General features: G+C 43.3%; 2 protein-coding genes across 5 annotated transcripts; both read left to right on the forward strand.

Moving 5' to 3' along the window:
• The first annotated feature begins 185 nt into the window (after window positions 1-185).
• On the forward strand, window positions 186-2,662 carry LOC134006828 (glutathione S-transferase A-like). Its single transcript, XM_062445894.1, has 6 exons — window positions 186-492; window positions 651-716; window positions 1,106-1,211; window positions 1,662-1,780; window positions 2,041-2,129; window positions 2,406-2,662. The coding sequence occupies exons 1-6, from the start codon at window positions 325-327 to the stop codon at window positions 2,533-2,535; spliced, it is 678 nt and encodes a 225-aa protein (XP_062301878.1). The 5' UTR covers window positions 186-324; the 3' UTR covers window positions 2,536-2,662.
• A 676-nt stretch (window positions 2,663-3,338) lies between these two features.
• Window positions 3,339-18,587, forward strand: LOC134007001 (coagulation factor XI-like). 4 transcript variants are annotated; one of them, XM_062446113.1, is made up of 15 exons: window positions 3,339-3,411; window positions 4,359-4,494; window positions 4,707-4,816; window positions 5,859-5,994; window positions 6,207-6,316; window positions 8,155-8,290; window positions 8,503-8,612; window positions 11,242-11,377; window positions 11,585-11,694; window positions 11,802-11,973; window positions 12,110-12,231; window positions 17,210-17,342; window positions 17,613-17,719; window positions 17,874-18,033; window positions 18,387-18,587. In XM_062446113.1, exons 1-15 carry the CDS (start codon window positions 3,354-3,356, stop codon window positions 18,490-18,492), a joined length of 1,842 nt encoding a protein of 613 aa, XP_062302097.1. In that variant the 5' UTR covers window positions 3,339-3,353; the 3' UTR covers window positions 18,493-18,587. The 4 variants fall into 4 exon arrangements, with proteins under 4 accessions (XP_062302097.1, XP_062302099.1, XP_062302100.1 ...); XM_062446115.1 differs by lacking the exons at window positions 17,210-17,342; window positions 17,613-17,719; window positions 17,874-18,033; window positions 18,387-18,587 and adding exons at window positions 12,629-12,761; window positions 13,032-13,138; window positions 13,280-13,439; window positions 13,810-14,020; XM_062446116.1 differs by lacking the exons at window positions 8,503-8,612; window positions 11,242-11,377.
• The last annotated feature ends 299 nt before the right edge of the window (window positions 18,588-18,886 follow it).

Consider the following 18,886-nt stretch of genomic DNA (forward strand, 5'->3'; position numbering starts at 1 on the left):
GTCATGTACAATATGACGAGTCATCTTGCAAAGCATTTTGGATGGTCATTCCAGTCGATGCCAACGAGTCAGCATTTTTAACGGTGTTCTGCATCCGCTTACTCTGTAGATGGCGCCACGGATACGTAAAGAAGGAATGATTTGTTCTTTTGGTAACATTGTTGGGTAGACCCGCCCAGAAATAGTGGGCGGCCCCCAAATCGAGTTATATAACCGGTGTTCATCCCTATGGTTCATCCTCTGCGCTTTCTTGAGTAGGCTACTTGATCACAATAATTTTGTCGCTATTACCACGGACTTTCTCCAAGCTGTAACTGAAGAAATATGGCCAAGAGCATGACTCTGCTTTGGGGCTCCGGTTCGCCTCCGTGCTGGCGAGTCATGATCGCTTTGGAAGAGAAAAACTTGCAAGGCTACAACCAAAAACTGTTGTCTTTTGCGAAAGGGGAACACCGATCGCAAGAAGTGTTGGACATTAATCCCAGAGGGCAGGTAGGCTACGGTTGTTTTATGGCATTAATAAGTCACACGATTTCATGCATGGGTCATGTATTTATTTAACATGTAGGTGAGATGATGATCAGGTTAAGTTATCATACCTGTTTCATTTTTTGTCATGTCATGCTTACTACAGATATTTTCTCTCCTAGCTGCCGGCTTTCAAACACGGAGACAATACATTGAATGAATCGTATGCAGCATGCATGTACCTGGAGGTAAGACGGGTTTCCAACCATGTTTTCATCACCACTTGCTTTGCCATAACAGTTGGCAACGGTAAGCTAAATGTTTTGCTAACAAGTGTCCCAGTAGAGACATGGAGAAATATTTTATGCCATGTGAGAGAACGAGACTGTTTGTTTGTGTGCGTGTCTGACCACAAGTACATGGTAGAATTGTACCATATTTACCACTTCTCTTCGCTTACCACTTCTAAGTTCTTCACCTTAATCCTGAACAGTAGACCTTAGCGTGTGCCTTGAGGACCTAGATCTGGCGTCACGGCCACTTTGTCTGTCTCCATTCTCTCACTCTTTTTTTTCTTCTTCTCTGCTCCCCTTCTTTGCTCCCTCTCTTCTTTCTCCATCTCTCTCTCCCCTGACAGAGCCAGTTCAAGTCTCAGGGTCATAAACTGGTCCCAGACGGTGCAGCAGAACAGGCCCTGATGTACCAGCGCATGTTCGAGGGGCTCACCCTGAACCAGAAACTAAGTGAGGCAAACGCAAACTCACAAATCAAACAGAATACAACATTCAATTACATTTGGTTCAAACTGTTGGGACACTGGTCTTTCAATGAACTCGGCTGTCGTTTCAACCCCCCTAGAGACTGCACCTAACTTGCCAGAACTGTACTGTTCCTAGGCAACAACACACCTTTACCTGGTTGTCCGTAAACCTCTGAAACCTTACACCAAGTCTATACAGACCTCCGAGCTTTGTCAGAGAATGTCCCAGCGTGTAGATTTCAGACAAACGACGTAGAGAGCTTTTGTTCCAGACACGTGTTAGATGCCCGAGGAATCACGTGCTTCGCCAGGCTCAGCCCTGCAGTTCTGCTGCCCAGACTGGAGTCATGAGACTGTTCCAGAACCTGTTATAGTTCAGAGTTCTGCATGTTAAACCATCTGTGTTGTTGTTGTTGTTGTTGATCCTCCGCAGGTGACGTTGTTTACTACAACCTCAAGGTCCCCGAGGCAGAGAGGCTCGACTCTGCTCTGAAGAGGAACTTGGAGGCTCTGGCCACTGAGCTGACGCTGTGGGAGGGATACATGCAGAAGGTAGGCGTGCACACACGCACACACACACACACGCACGCGCGCACACACACACGTGCACACACATGCATTCGCACACACACGCACACACACACGTGCACGCACGCACACACATTCTCACACGCAAATGTCTTTACACATGCATTCGCACACACACACACACACACACACATTCTCACACTCACACACATGTATTTACACATGCATTCACACACACACACATGCATTTACACACATGCAGCATGTTTCTCCATTCTCCCCAGATGGAAGCGGGATCTTACCTGGCAGGAAAAGACTTCTCATTGGCTGATATCACAGTTTTTCCAGTCATCGCCTATGCTTTCCGCTTTGGGTAAGAAAGGCACTTTTTCAGAGGAGGGTGGAATGAACTAATGGAAAGATAGGTGAACTATTTGATAAATGTATTTGTGATGAATACAGTCATATAAGAATAGATGTACCAGAGAGATTACATTTATCTTTTCTCCTCCCCATTTTCTCTTTCCTCTACTCTGTTAACCCCTTTCCTCTCCCCCATTCTACTCTCCCCTCTCCTCTCCCCTCTCCTCTCCCCAATCTCTCCTCTCCCCCATTCTCCTCTCCCCAATCTCTCCTCTCCCCTCTTCAGGTTGTCTGCAGAGCGGTATCCCAGGCTGGGTCAGTACAATGACCTGATGAATGACAGACCCAGTGTTAAAACCACTTGGCCTCCACACTGGCTTGAGAGCCCTGGGTCAGGCACCCTCAAGGACCTCTAACAAATTCACACACCACACACACACACATAAACAATGCACTTAAATATACTTTTATATCACAGTATATCTACTGTCTCTTTACTATGTTTGAAAATGCTGTTTTATAATACTAAATAATAAAGTAATTCCATCAAGAATACGAACCTGACTCTTCCTTTGGTTTTCTCCAGACTCCAGTGTGATAAAATGTTTTTGTATCAAACAGGAAATACCTCTTCTTCCCTGAACTCAAATAACTTCTGCTGTGTGTTACTGTCCCCTTGTAAACCCTAACTGCTAGATGTGTACAACATCAGATTGGCATTTGAGCTCAGAGAATATGCTGGTATCTGGTGTGAAAAGACTGACTTAGAGTAGCACTTGATCTCAGTAGAATTATCAAAGTAACTTCAGCATTGCGCTTGTTCAGAACAGGAAACTTGGCAATTCCCTCGTCTGCCACAAGATGGCGGACTTTCTCAAATGACCAGATACCGTAGGGGCCTTACAACCCTGGCAAATGAAGCACGTCAGATAATTAGTTGTTTAGGAAAATCAGGAGAGCTAGAGAAGAGAACCTGGCCTAGGAAGCCATTTTATGGAGACGTTTATATAAAAGTAGGCGGTACTTGACAATTTTTATGGACTTCTGATGAAGGCACTCGGTTATTTTTTTTAAACAAAAAATCGACTTGTTTACATAAACCAGTGGGGAAATAACTGACAACCAATCACAACCACACAGAGATAACCACCCTGTCTGCGAAGATTATATATTAATAGCTCCACTGTGCATCACTTATTCAGGTCAGAAACAGCAGAATACTTTGTGATGTGATATGCAGTTCTACGTGGTGTTAGGTCTGCTCGCTCTCAGTGGGCAAGCTTTCAGTCAAGGTAACAATATTTTGCTAGTCTGTTTCTTCTTAATGTGATATATACATTTAAAAAACATATTTTAACTTGATAGAAATGTATGAGAATGCATATATTACAATAATGTAAATATTATTCTTGCAGCATGACAATATAATTTAAATACTGTAATCCCAGTAGAGACAGATAATGTTACATGGAAATTCTCGTATAAACCGCTGTAAGGAAGATATTCTAATTGAAGACGATCAAGGAAGTAGACAGATACGCAATTAAAACGTTTGATACAGTTTATTCATGAGCTCGGTTCATCCGACAAGCACTGCGTCTGACGATAATCCAAGTGGGTGTGTAGGGCTGGGCGATATATATAAAAAAAGATATCTCGATATTGTCAACATTTTTACGATATTCGATATGTTTGCCTTTGCATTTAAATAATAAAAAAAACTGATTTTCTTTTGCCCCCATTAGAAGACAACAAAAACAATTTAGATAGAACAGCTATTGTTACAAAGTACAAAATGTGTAGTGCAAATTTAAGTAGTTGCCATAACATGGTACTTGCAACTTGGACCAACAAAATGGACCTCACATGGAACAATTCATGCAGAGGTCCTTATGTGACAGGACAAAAAGAGAGTAAAAGAGAGTGCCTGTGAGAGTGCAATTATCGGTTTGTGTTTGTCTGTGTGTGTCTGTGTGTGTATGTGAACACAGAGAAGCCAGACGGTGATCTTAAAACACAAGCAACACAAGGACCAGCAAAAAAAAGCCCTTTTTTGTATTCAATATTCACGATATTTTCCAATTTTACATCGTCATCAAAATTATTGCGATATTATCGCTAATATTCTATATATCGCCCAGCCCTAGTGTAGTGAAATACTAGAACTGTCCAGAGGCATTAGCATAATGAATAATAATTCACATAATATGTATTGTGAGTATGTGTTTATCTGTTCCAGAGTGTAAGACTGAGCTTTTGGAGAAAACAGACTTCCAGGGAGATGACATCATCAAAGTTATGTCTCCAGATGCCGAGCACTGTCAGCTCGCGTGCACCCAGCACCCAACCTGCCGGTTCTTTACCTTCAACACTGGGTATGTTCCCACTTGTTGACAACTCACGTTTGAAAACTTTTTTTTCTGGTTGAATGAGAATGACAACATATCATCGTAAATCATCAAAAATATTCTGAAAATGTATCATTACAAAAAAATGACAATAATCAAAATATAATATCACATTAGATCTCTAATATAATTATGTACAGTAAATTATCACATTAGATCTCTCTCTCTCACACACATAGGAATTTAAATTGCTTCCTGAAGGACTCATCCTCTGGACAGCCAAGTAAAAGGGTTATCCAATCTATGGCAACCTCTGGCTTTGCTCTCAAAGGATGTGACCCCTCATTACGTAAGACCAAATTCGAATACCACATTCGAATACCACATACCTCCAGACTTGTATGTTTGTGCGTTTGTACCTTTGCTTGTATGTAAACATGTGTGTCATCCTTTCAGAAACATGTCAAATAAAATAAAAGTTGTAGTGCAGTTTAAAAATAAAATGCAGGAGTGAGATGCAGAAATTGATATCCTTGAATCTGGTTCAATTAAAGGCAACAGCAAACAGTAAAATCTTCAATCTGGATTTAAAGGAGCTGAGGGTCTCAGCAGACCTGCAGCTTTCAGGGACCTTGTTCCAGATATGTGGTGCTGGTGCAGAAAAACTGAACGCTGCTTCTTCATGTTTAGTTCTGACTCTTGGAACACAAAGTAGACCAGTCCCAGATGACCTGAGGGGTCGGGATGGTTCATAAGGGAGCAGCAGATCTACGTGGTGTTAGGTCTGCTCGCTCTCTGTGGGCACGCTCTCAGTCAAGGTCAGAATATTTTGCTGTTTGTTAGTATGTTTCTTCTTAATTTGATATATACATTAAAAAAAAATAACTTTGAGTACAAAATGTGTAGTGCGAATTTAAGTAGTTGCCATAACATGGTACTTGCAACTCGACAAAATGGGCCTCATATGGAACAATTCATGCAGAGGTCCTTATGTGACAGGACAAAAAGAGAGCAAAAGAGAGTGCCTGTGCAATTTTCAGTTTGTGTGTTTGTTTCTGTGTGTGTCTGTGTGTGTGAACACAGAGGAGCCAGACAGTGATCTTAAAACACAAGCAACACATGGACCAGCAAAAAAAAAAGTTAACAAGAAAAAGTTAAAAAAATAAAATAAATCGATATTCACGATATTTTCCAATTTTACATCGTCGTCAAAATTATTGCGATATTATCGCTAATATTCGATATATCGCCCAGCCCTAGTGTAGTGAAATACTAGAACTGTTCAGAGGCATTAGCAATCAAAGGCTTTGTCAACCAATCAGACTTTGAGTTTGGAACTACTCGTATAATTCACATAATATGTATTGTGAGTATGTGTTTATCTGTTCCAGAGTGTAAGACTGAGCTTTTGGAGAAAACAGACTTCCAGGGAGATGACATCATCAAAGTTATGTCTCCAGATGCCGAGCACTGTCAGCTCGCGTGCACCCAGCACCCAACCTGCCGGTTCTTTACCTTCAACACTGGGTATGTTCCCACTTGTTGACAACTCACGTTTGAAAACTTTTTTTTCTGGTTGAATGAGAATGACCACATATCATCGTAAATCATCAAAAATATTCTGAAAATGTATCATTACAAAAAAATGTCAATAATCAAAATATAATATCACATTAGATCTCTAATATAATTATGTACAGTAAATTATCACATTAGATCTCTCTCTCACACACACACAGGAATTTAAATTGCTTCCTGAAGGACTCATCCTCTGGACAGCCAAGTAAAAGGGTTATCCAATCTATGGCAACCTCTGGCTTTGCTCTCAAAGGATGTGACCCCTCATTACGTAAGACCACATTCGAATACCACATACCTCCAGACTTGTATGTTTGTGTGTTTGTACCTTTGCTTGTATGTAAACATGTGTGTCATCCTTTCAGAAACATGTCAAATAAAATAAAAGTTGTAGTGCAGTTTAAAAATAAAATGCAGGAGTGAGATGCAGAAATTGATATCCTTGAATCTGGTTCAATTAAAGGCAACAGCAAACAGTGAAGTCTTCAATCTGGATTTAAAGGAGCTGAGGGTCTCAGCAGACCTGCAGCTTTCAGGGACCTTGTTCCAGATATGTGGTGCTGGTGCAGAAAAACTGAACGCTGCTTCTTCATGTTTAGTTCTGACTCTTGGAACACAAAGTAGACCAGTCCCAGATGACCTGAGGGGTCGGGATGGTTAATAAGGTAGCAGCAGATCATGAAAGTATTTAGGCCCTAAACCATTCAGTGCTTTATAAACCAGCAGCATGATTTTAAAGTCAATTCTTTGTTGGACAGGATAGCATGATAGACTGCATTTATCTTATAGACAGATATTTTATCAAGTATTTTATTCATTTGTATGATTGCCGTTTAATTTTTAGTTAAAACACACCCAAAAAAACACCAAAGTATGAAGGAGACATAGCGTACCAGACGCAAGCTTTTACTTTAAAAAGTAGGAGCTCGGGGACGGCTTGAGGCGGGAGGGCTTGAGGCGGGAGGGCTTGAGGCGGGAGGGCATGAGGCGGGAGGGCATGAGGCGGGAGGGCTTGAGGCGGGAGGGCATGAGGCGGGAGGGCTTGAGGCGGGAGGGCATGAGGCGGGAGGGCTTGAGGCGGGAGGGCTTGAGGCGGGAGGGCATGAGGCGGGAGGGCTTGAGGCTGGAGGGCTTGAGGCGGGAGGGCATGAGGCGGGAGGGCTTGAGGCGGGAGGGCATGAGGCGGGAGGGCTTGAGGCGGGAGGGCTTGAGGCGGGAGGGCTTGAGGCGGGAGGGCATGAGCCGGGAGGGCTTGAGGCGGGAGGGCATGAGGCAGGAGGCTCCAGGCGGGAGGGCATGAGGCGGGAGGGCTTGAGGCGGGAGGGCATGAGGCAGGAGGGCATGAGGCAGGAGGCTCCAGGCGGGAGGGCATGAGGCAGGAGGGCTTGAGGTGGGAGGCTGCAGCCATACAGTCTTGGAGTTTTCGTGGCCCTACAACCCTTGCAAATGGAGCACGTCTAATCAGGTAATTAGTTGTTTATTAATATCAGGAGAGCTAGAGAAGAGAATTTGGCCTAGAAAGCCCTTTTATAGAGCTGGTTATGTAAAAGTAGGCGGTACTTGACAATTTTGATGGACTTCGGATAAAGGCACTCAGTGTTTTTTTGTTTGTTTTTTTACAAAAAAATCGACTTGTTTACATAAACCAGTGGGGAAATAACTGACAACCAATCACAACCACACAGAGATTACCACCATGTCAGCAAAGATTATATATAGATAGCTCCACTGTGCATCACTTATTCAGGTCAGAAACAGCAGAATACTTTGTGATATCATGCAGTTCTACGTGGTGAGCCAGAGGAGCCAGACAGTGATCTTAAAACACAAGCAACACATGGACCAGCAAAAAAAAAAGTTAACAAGAAAAAGTTAAAAAAATAAAATAAATCGATATTCACGATATTTTCCAATTTTACATCGTCGTCAAAATTATTGCGATATTATCGCTAATATTCGATATATCGCCCAGCCCTAGTGTAGTGAAATACTAGAACTGTTCAGAGGCATTAGCAATCAAAGGCTTTGTCAACCAATCAGACTTTGAGTTTGGAACTACTCGTATAATTCACATAATATGTATTGTGAGTATGTGTTTATCTGTTCCAGAGTGTAAGACTGAGCTTTTGGAGAAAACAGACTTCCAGGGAGATGACATCATCAAAGTTATGTCTCCAGATGCCGAGCACTGTCAGCTCGCGTGCACCCAGCACCCAACCTGCCGGTTCTTTACCTTCAACACTGGGTATGTTCCCACTTGTTGACAACTCACGTTTGAAAACTTTTTTTTCTGGTTGAATGAGAATGACCACATATCATCGTAAATCATCAAAAATATTCTGAAAATGTATCATTACAAAAAAATGTCAATAATCAAAATATAATATCACATTAGATCTCTAATATAATTATGTACAGTAAATTATCACATTAGATCTCTCTCTCACACACACACAGGAATTTAAATTGCTTCCTGAAGGACTCATCCTCTGGACAGCCAAGTAAAAGGGTTATCCAATCTATGGCAACCTCTGGCTTTGCTCTCAAAGGATGTGACCCCTCATTACGTAAGACCACATTCGAATACCACATACCTCCAGACTTGTATGTTTGTGTGTTTGTACCTTTGCTTGTATGTAAACATGTGTGTCATCCTTTCAGAAACATGTCAAATAAAATAAAAGTTGTAGTGCAGTTTAAAAATAAAATGCAGGAGTGAGATGCAGAAATTGATATCCTTGAATCTGGTTCAATTAAAGGCAACAGCAAACAGTGAAGTCTTCAATCTGGATTTAAAGGAGCTGAGGGTCTCAGCAGACCTGCAGCTTTCAGGGACCTTGTTCCAGATATGTGGTGCTGGTGCAGAAAAACTGAACGCTGCTTCTTCATGTTTAGTTCTGACTCTTGGAACACAAAGTAGACCAGTCCCAGATGACCTGAGGGGTCGGGATGGTTAATAAGGTAGCAGCAGATCATGAAAGTATTTAGGCCCTAAACCATTCAGTGCTTTATAAACCAGCAGCATGATTTTAAAGTCAATTCTTTGTTGGACAGGATAGCATGATAGACTGCATTTATCTTATAGACAGATATTTTATCAAGTATTTTATTCATTTGTATGATTGCCGTTTAATTTTTAGTTAAAACACACCCAAAAAAACACCAAAGTATGAAGGAGACATAGCGTACCAGACGCAAGCTTTTACTTTAAAAAGTAGGAGCTCGGGGACGGCTTGAGGCGGGAGGGCTTGAGGCGGGAGGGCTTGAGGCGGGAGGGCATGAGGCGGGAGGGCATGAGGCGGGAGGGCTTGAGGCGGGAGGGCATGAGGCGGGAGGGCTTGAGGCGGGAGGGCATGAGGCGGGAGGGCTTGAGGCGGGAGGGCTTGAGGCGGGAGGGCATGAGGCGGGAGGGCTTGAGGCTGGAGGGCTTGAGGCGGGAGGGCATGAGGCGGGAGGGCATGAGGCGGGAGGGCTTGAGGCGGGAGGGCTTGAGGCGGGAGGGCTTGAGGCGGGAGGGCATGAGCCGGGAGGGCTTGAGGCGGGAGGGCATGAGGCGGGAGGGCTTGAGGCGGGAGGGCATGAGCCGGGAGGGCTTGAGGCGGGAGGGCATGAGGCGGGAGGGCTTGAGGCGGGAGGGCATGAGGCGGGAGGGCTTGAGGCGGGAGGGCTTGAGGCGGGAGGGCTTGAGGCGGGAGGGCTTGAGGCGGGAGGGCATGAGGCGGGAGGGCTTGAGGCGGGAGGGCATGAGGCGGGAGGGCTTGAGGCGGGAGGGCATGAGGCGGGAGGGCTTGAGGCGGGAGGGCTTGAGGCGGGAGGGCATGAGGCGGGAGGGCATGAGGCGGGAGGGCTTGAGGCGGGAGGGCTTGAGGCGGGAGGGCATGAGGCGGGAGGGCATGAGGCGGGAGGGCTTGAGGCGGGAGGGCTTGAGGCGGGAGGGCTTGAGGCGGGAGGGCATGAGGCGGGAGGGCTTGAGGCGGGAGGGCTTGAGGCGGGAGGGCTTGAGGCGGGAGGGCTTGAGGCGGGAGGGCATGAGGCGGGAGGGCATGAGGCGGGAGGGCATGAGGCGGGAGGGCTTGAGGCGGGAGGGCATGAGGCGGGAGGGCTTGAGGCGGGAGGGCATGAGGCGGGACGGCATGAGGCGGGAGGGCTTGAGGCGGGAGGGCATGAGGCAGGAGGCTCCAGGCGGGAGGGCATGAGGCGGGAGGGCTTGAGGCGGGAGGGCATGAGGCAGGAGGGCATGAGGCAGGAGGCTCCAGGCGGGAGGGCATGAGGCAGGAGGGCTTGAGGTGGGAGGCTGCAGCCATACAGTCTTGGAGTTTTCGTGGCCCTACAACCCTTGCAAATGGAGCACGTCTAATCAGGTAATTAGTTGTTTATTAATATCAGGAGAGCTAGAGAAGAGAATTTGGCCTAGAAAGCCCTTTTATAGAGCTGGTTATGTAAAAGTAGGCGGTACTTGACAATTTTGATGGACTTCGGATAAAGGCACTCAGTGTTTTTTTGTTTGTTTTTTTACAAAAAAATCGACTTGTTTACATAAACCAGTGGGGAAATAACTGACAACCAATCACAACCACACAGAGATTACCACCATGTCAGCAAAGATTATATATAGATAGCTCCACTGTGCATCACTTATTCAGGTCAGAAACAGCAGAATACTTTGTGATATCATGCAGTTCTACGTGGTGTTAGGTCTGCTCGCTCTCTGTGGGCACGCTCTCAGTCAAGGTAAGAATATTTCGCTGTTTGTTAGTCTGTTTCTTCTTAATGTGATATATACATTTAAAAAACATATTTTAACTTGATAGAAATGTATGAGAATGCATATATTACAATAATGTAAATATTATTCTTGCAGCATGACAATATAATTTAAATACTGTAATCCCAGTAGAGACAGATAATGTTACATGGAAATTCTCGTATAAACCGCTGTAAGGAAGATATTCTAATTGAAGACGATCAAGGAAGTAGACAGATACGCAATTAAAACGTTTGATACAGTTTATTCATGAGCTAGGTTCATCCGACAAGCACTGAGTCTGACGATAATCCACGTAGGTGTGTAGTGACATTCTAGAACTGTTCAGTCATTAGCAATCGAAGGCATCGTCAACCAATCAGACTTTGAGTTTGGAACTACTCGTACAATTCACATAATATGTATTGTGAGTATGTGTTTATCTGTTCCAGAGTGTAAAACGGAGCTTTTGGAGAAAACAGACTTCCAGGGAGATGACATCATCAATGTTATGTCTCCGGATGCCGAGCACTGTCAGCTCGCGTGCACCCAGCACCCAACCTGCCGGTTCTTTACCTTCATCACTGAGTATGTTCCCACCTGTTGACAACTCACGTTTGAAATCTCTTTTTTTCTGGTTAAATGAGAATGACCACATATCATCGTAAATCATCAAAAATATTCTGAAAATGTATCATCACAAAAATGTACAATAATCAAAATATATAACATTAGATCTCTAATATAATGATGTACAGTAAATTATCACATTAGATCTCTTTCTCACACACACAGGAATTTCAAATGCTTCCTGAAAGATTCATTATCTGGACAGCCAAGTAAAAGTGTTATCCTTTCTAAAGCAATCTCTGGCTTTGCTCTCAAAGGATGTGACCCCTCAATACGTAAGACCACATTTGTATACCACATACCTCCAGACTTGTATGTGTGTGTGTGCGTTTGTACCTATGCTTGTATGTAAACATGTATGCCTTGTGTGTCATCCTTTCAGAAACGTGTCAAAGGCTTCTCCACAAGGTGTATCCAAACGTGGACTTCCTGGGAGACGATTTCCTGTCCCTGTTCACTGACAGCCATGAGGAGTGTCAGAGAGCCTGTACCAACCAGCCAGGCTGCCAGGCCTTCACCTTCCTCACTGAAAACTTCACACCTGAGCAGTACAGGTACAACGGCACATCTAATGTGTTGTCTTCCATCTAAGGCTGCTGGAGATGGAGGGAATCTGTTTTTTTTTGCCTCTCCTGAATATATGTTTCTCTTCATTTGTCTTTGAAATAAGCTTTTCTCAACCTTTTGTAGGTACAAGTGCCATCTGAAGTTCCTCTGGACAGTCCCCAGACCCCTGAAGGTCAGAAACCTCCCAGGGGCTTCCTCGGGATTCTCTAAGAATCTTGATCCACTTCTATTGGGAAGCAAGGAAGGTACAGACACACACACACTCAAACATGCACTGTCACACACACATACTAACCCGCACACTACTCTTTTATTTTCTGTAGCATTCCTAACCTTTCTGGTTCTGTGATAACTGTTTAATACACTCTGTCATAAGTAAAATGTCTAATGTCTGAATGAAATAATACAGTGTGTAGAGATCAATGTAATCACAACTTTGTACTTTGATACTGCCTCTACATGTGGCTGACCATTGTTGTCACTGATGTGATTATCTGTTGACACAAAGGAGTCCACTGATACAACCAATGTGTTTGTGACAAAGAGACTAGGGTACAATGACAGAAAACCATTTTATTGAGTGCGAAGAACAGTGAGTTTTGGGCACGTAACTTTTTTGACAGTGTCTGTCTTTTCCTGCAGCCTGTAAATCCACCATTTTCAACGACACTGATGTCAGAGGGGAGGACCTGGAGAATGTTCCTGCTGTGTCTGCGGAACACTGCCAGCATCTGTGCACGTCCCACCCACTTTGTAGCTACTTTAGCTTCCACAAGTACGTCAGGGGAGATAGGGGCCTTTTGGGACGTATTATTTTCACCATCAGAGTGCGCTACTTAAAAGTTGGTCTTCACAGATGTACACAGCATTGGTACTTTGTGCTGTATTCTGAAATATGACGTTATTTAATTCAAGTTATATTGCGTTGTTGTGTCTAACGCATTGTAATTTCATATAGGCTAATATAATCGCTAACTTGTCTCTGGTTTTATTACAATTCAGGACATTTTTTTGTGTTCATATTCATGTTTCGTTTTTGTACCAGAATACAGCAAACCTGCTTCCTGAAAAACAATAGAGATATGATGAGGCTTGTGGCTGAGAAGAACATGTTTACTGGGATGCCAACGAGGCACTGTGCTCCCTCTAGTGGTAGGAACCTAGTACTACTCCAGCCCTGTTTCATCACAATGCACAATTTCTTGAGAGTAACCAAGCATGAGCTATTAAGATGTAAAAGTTAAAACTGTGGTGGCTTTAATGTACAATATGTTCTGATCTACGTTGTTATAGACTGGGTGTTTGCTGACTATGATGGGGTAGATTTCTTGGGCAGCGACAAGAAGTTTGTGTTACTGGATGACAAGGAGTCTTGCAGGCAGGCCTGCAATGAGGACCCGGCCTGTCAGTTTTACAGCTACCTTTCATCATCCTTTAATGATCCTGTATACAGGTTTGTTTTGATTGAGACACAAGACACGCACAATTTGATACAGACGCATATATGCCCCGATGCTAACATGTCCATACACACACATTATTTATTATAGGTTTAGATTGTTTTGGTAGTTTTAGATAGCCTGAAACTGTCTAGAGCAGGACCACAGGAACCCATGGGGATTGTTTTGGTAGTTATAGGTTTAGATGGCCTTGTGTTGGTCCCTGTGATAAATGGCAATAAACTTGAACTCATAGTGAATGCACAATTCACAGCTATACAAGCTGTACAGTTATATACACACACATGCTCAACACAGTGCATGAACAACTCGCATATACAGAATCACAAACACATGCAAACATGTTTGTTGTATTTGTTCCAGGCGTCGCTGCTACCTGAAGCTGATCATCACCCTTCCCCTGCCCCCTAAAGTGGGATCCTTGCCCAACGTTGTGTCTGGATTCTCCCTCAATTGTGGTTTGTGATGAGTTCCACGCAAGCTCAGATTGTAGGATGAAAGATCTCACTGTGATGTAAGATCAGTGTGCTGTAGAATAGTTTTAATAAATGAATACAACAAAGACCATTACAAATCGTATCTGTATGTTTATTTAACGTATATGTTGGTGTGGGTATCTCAACTTCCTTCCAAAGTCTACAAGACAAGCTTAAAGCTTTCTTCAGGCCTTCCGAAGAGCCAGCTTTGACTGAAACGACATCATGCATATCCTATAAAGATTTACATTTAGTCATTTAGCAGACGCTCTTATCCAGAGCGACTTACAGGAAGTACAGGGACATTCCCCCGAGGCAAGTAGGGTGAAGTGCCTTGCCCAAGGACACAACGTCATTTTGCACGGCCGGGAATCGAACTGGCAACCTTCAGATTACTAGCCTGCTTCCCTAACTGCTCAGCCACCTGACTCCCTAAAGATGTAGAGTCTGAGGTCCAGAGCCTGTCGTCAACATTCCCTGCTGCAGAAGAAGTGGTGGAATTGGAAAAGGAGAATGAGTCAGACTTACTTCCAGTAGCTAGTCTGGTTGCCCTTACCATCGTGGAGAGTTTAGTGGATTCCACCAGCAAGGAAATCATCTCCATTTCAACACCTTCCTTCATGTGATGGCAGACAAAATTAAGCATTTAACCGAGGGAGTTCAAAAGACTGTTGATGTTGACCAAGAAAAGAAAGTTGCACATGGAAATCTGTCACATACTTCTGTTGACACCACCATTCAAGAATCATCTAATAAAGGTGATGAAAAACCTGTGTCCTCCCTCGATCTACCTAGACAACCTTCCCAAAAACTCTCTCAGGATGTCTTGATCAAGACCACACTTGCTGTGAGTGATGTCCTCATTCCATCATATAGCCGTAGCCAAGAAGATCTGTTACTCAACCAGCAAGGTCAAGAGGTTGTCCCCACTTATGCATTTGGGGATAGGTATAGGTCTGTTATAGAGCTTGTGGAGCAGTAGTACATCAATTGAGTGTAAATGAAGATGTCACAGGTTCACCCTTAATTAGTGACAGGTCAGTGGTAGGATTAGCATATGGGGTAAAATACATGTTTGTCCTTCACTTAACAATGAGAGTGAGGTCCCCACCAGTTAAGTGTGAACTAGTGCAGCAGTTCAGTTATAAGACTGCGGTAAGATTTTGAGGATTTTTTAATGTAGCCTTAAACACAAAGACAGTGTAACCCTCACTGAGTTGAAACTGAACAAAGTTATGGACATGTCTGTAGTTGAACGAGCTCTGTTCCAGAAGAGAGAAGTTCTACTTAAGAGTCATTGGTTCGCAAAGATTCCGTTGATTGCCACTTTTAGTTCTTCAGAACTTCAACAACACATGCCTCACAACCACATAGCCCAACCCGGATATCACGTGATGTCACATCCCTACCATAAATAACAAAAGCAGCCAAACCCAAAATGTAAACTAATTAAACAAACACTTTGTTACCAATGAAACGTGTAATGGTATAGAAACTCAAACTTGCCTTGTGGATTTTGTTAGGGTTTCTACTTCTGTAAATTGTGGCAAGCATTCTCATGCCACACCCGTGACATTCTAGAACTGTTCAGAGTCATTAGCAATCGAAGGCTTTGTCAACCAATCAGACTTTGAGATTGGAACTACTCGTATGATTCACATAATATGTATTGTGAGTATGTTTTTATCTGTTCCAGAGTGTAAAACTGAGCTTTTGGAGAAAACAGACTTCCACGGAGATGACATCATCAATGTGTTGTCTCCGGATGCCGAGCACTGTCAGCTCGCGTGCACCCAGCACCCAACCTGCTGGTTCTTTACCTTCAACACTGAGTATGTTCCCACCTGTTGACAACTCACGTTTGAAACCTCTTTTTCTGGTTGAATGAGAACGACTACATATCATCGTAAATCATAGAAAAATATTCTGAAAATGTATCATCACTATAAAATGACAATAATCAAAATATAATATCACATTAATCACTAATATAATTATGTACAATAAATTATCACATTAAATCTCTCTCTCTCACACACACAGGAATTTCAAATGCTACCTGAAGGACTCATCATGTGGACGGCCAAGTAGAAAATTAACCTATTCTAAAGCAATCTCTGGCTTTGCTCTCAAAGGATGTGACCCCTCAATACGTAAGACCACATTCGTATAACACATACCTCCAGACTTGTATGTGTGTGTTTGTGCGTTTGTACCTATGCTTGTATGTAAACATGTATGCCTTGTGTGTCATCCTTTCAGAAACGTGTCAAAGGCTTCTCCACAAGGTGTATCCAAACGTGGACTTCCTGGGAGACGATTTCCTGTCCCTGTTCACTGACAGCTATGAGGAGTGTCAGAGAGCCTGTACCAAACAGGCAGGCCTTCACCTTCCTCACTAAAAACTTCACACCTGAGCAGTACAGGTACGACGGCACATCTAATGTGTTGTCTTACATTTACATTACATTTAGTCATTTAGCAGACACTCTTATCCAGAGTGACTTACAGTAAGTACAGGGACATTCTCCCCGAGGCAAGTAGGGTAAAGTGCCTTGCCCAAGGACACAACGTCATTTGCACAGCCGGGAATCGAACCAGCAACCTTCTGATTGCTATCCCGATACCCTAACCGCTCAGCCACCTGACTCCCAGGTTAAACAGTTCCATCTAAGGCTGCTGGAGATGGAGAGAATCTGTTTGGGTTTTTTTGCCTCTCCTGGATATGCGTTTCTCTTAATTTGTCTTTGAAATAAGCTTTTCTCAACCATTTGTAGGTACAAGTGCCATCTGAAGTTCCTCTGGACAGTCCCCAGACCCCCTAAGGTCAGAAACCTCCCAGGGGCTTCCTCGGGATTCTCTAAGAATCTTGAACCACTATTGGGAAAAAAGGAAGGTACAGACACACACACACTCAAACATGCACTGTCACACACACATACTCAAACACACACTACTCTTTATTTTCTGTAGCATTCCTAACTTTTCTGGTTCTGTGATAACTGTTTAATACACTGTATGTCATAAGTAAAATGTCTATATGAAATAATACAGTGTGTAGAGATCAATGTAATCACAACTTTGTACTTTGATACTGCCTCTACATGGGGCTGACCATTGTTGTCACTGATGTGATTATCTGATGACACAAAGGAGTCCACTGATACAACCAATGTGTTTGTGACAAAGAGACTAGGGTACAATGACAGAAAACCATTTTATTGAGTGCGAAGAACAGTGAGTTTTGGGCACGTAACTCTTTTGACAGTGTCTGTCTTTTCCTGCAGCCTGTAAATCCACCATTTTCAACGACATTAATGTCAGAGGGGAGGACCTGGAGAATGTTCCTGCTGTGTCTGCGGAACACTGCCAGCATCTGTGCACGTCCCACCCACTTTGTAGCTACTTTAGCTTCCACAAGTACGTCAGGGGAGATAGGGGCCTTTTGGGACGTATTATTTTCACCATCAGAGTGCGCTACTTAAAAGTTGGTCTTCACAGATGTACACAGCATTGGTACTTTGTGCTGTATTCTGAAATATGACGTTATTTAATTCAAGTTATATTGCGTTGTTGTGTCTAACGCATTGTAATTTCATATAGGCTAATATAATCGCTAACTTGTCTCTGGTTTTATTACAATTCAGGACATTTTTTTGTGTTCATATTCATGTTTCGTTTTTGTACCAGAATACGGCAAACCTGCTTCCTGAAAAACAATAGAGATATGATGAGGTTTGTGGCTGAGAAGAACATGTTTACTGGGATGCCAACGAGGCACTGTGCTCCCTCTAGTGGTAGGAACCTAGTACTACTCCAGCCCTGTTTCATCACAATGCACAATTTCTTGAGAGTAACCAAGCACCGAAACCAAGCATGAGCTATTAAGATGTAAAAGTTAAAACTGTGGTGGCTTTAATGTACAATATGTTCTGATCTACGTTGTTATAGACTGGGTGTTTGCTGACTATGATGGGGTAGATTTCTTGGGCAGCGACAAGAAGTTTGTGTTACTGGATGACAAGGAGTCTTGCAGGCAGGCCTGCAATGAGGACCCGGCCTGTCAGTTTTACACCTACCTTTCATCATCCTTTAATGATCCTGTACACAGGTTCGTATGTTGTTTTGTATGAGACGGAAGACACGCACAATTTGATGCAGATGCATATATGCCCCGATGCTAACATGTCCACACACGTACATTAATTATTATGGGTTTAGATTGTTTTGGTAGTTTTAGATGGCCTGATAAGAAACTGTCTAGAGCAGGACCACAGGAACCCATGGGGCTGGCCCCTGTGATAAATGGCAATAAACCTGAAACTTGAACTCATAGTGAATGCACAATTCACAGCTCTACAAGCTGTACAGTTATATACACACACGTGCTGCACACAGTGCATGAACAACTCGCATATACAGAATCACAAACACATGCAAACATGCTTGTTGTATTTGTTCCAGGCGTCGCTGCTACCTGAAGCGGATCATCACCCTTCCCCTGTCCCCTAAAGTGGGGTCCTTGCCCAACGTTGTGTCTGGATTCTCCTTGAATTGTGGGTTGTTATGAGTTCCATGCACGCTCTGTGAGATGAAAGATCTCACTGTGATGGAAGATCAGTGTGCTGTAGAATAGTTTGAATAAATGAATACAACATAGAGCATTACAAATCGTATCTGTATGTTTATTTAACGTATATGTTGCTGTGGGTATCTCAATTTTCTTCCCTTTTCTTCCTGTGTTCTCCACATACTAACATGATCACTCCCTCCTTTTTACATCCCTTCAGCTTTTCCGAAACTTGGCTGTGAAACCCTTCTTCTTTAGATCATAGACATATGTCTGAGTTTTATTTCTGAATGTAGCATACCTACTTATACTTACAGCAGGATAACATATTTTTATCGTAAACATTTCAAATTGCAGTGTAACGCAAACACTATCAAGCTTGGAATTTGTTATA

Source organism: Osmerus eperlanus, chromosome 20 (assembly GCF_963692335.1).
Source record: "Osmerus eperlanus chromosome 20, fOsmEpe2.1, whole genome shotgun sequence".
NCBI lineage: Eukaryota > Metazoa > Chordata > Actinopteri > Osmeriformes > Osmeridae > Osmerus > Osmerus eperlanus.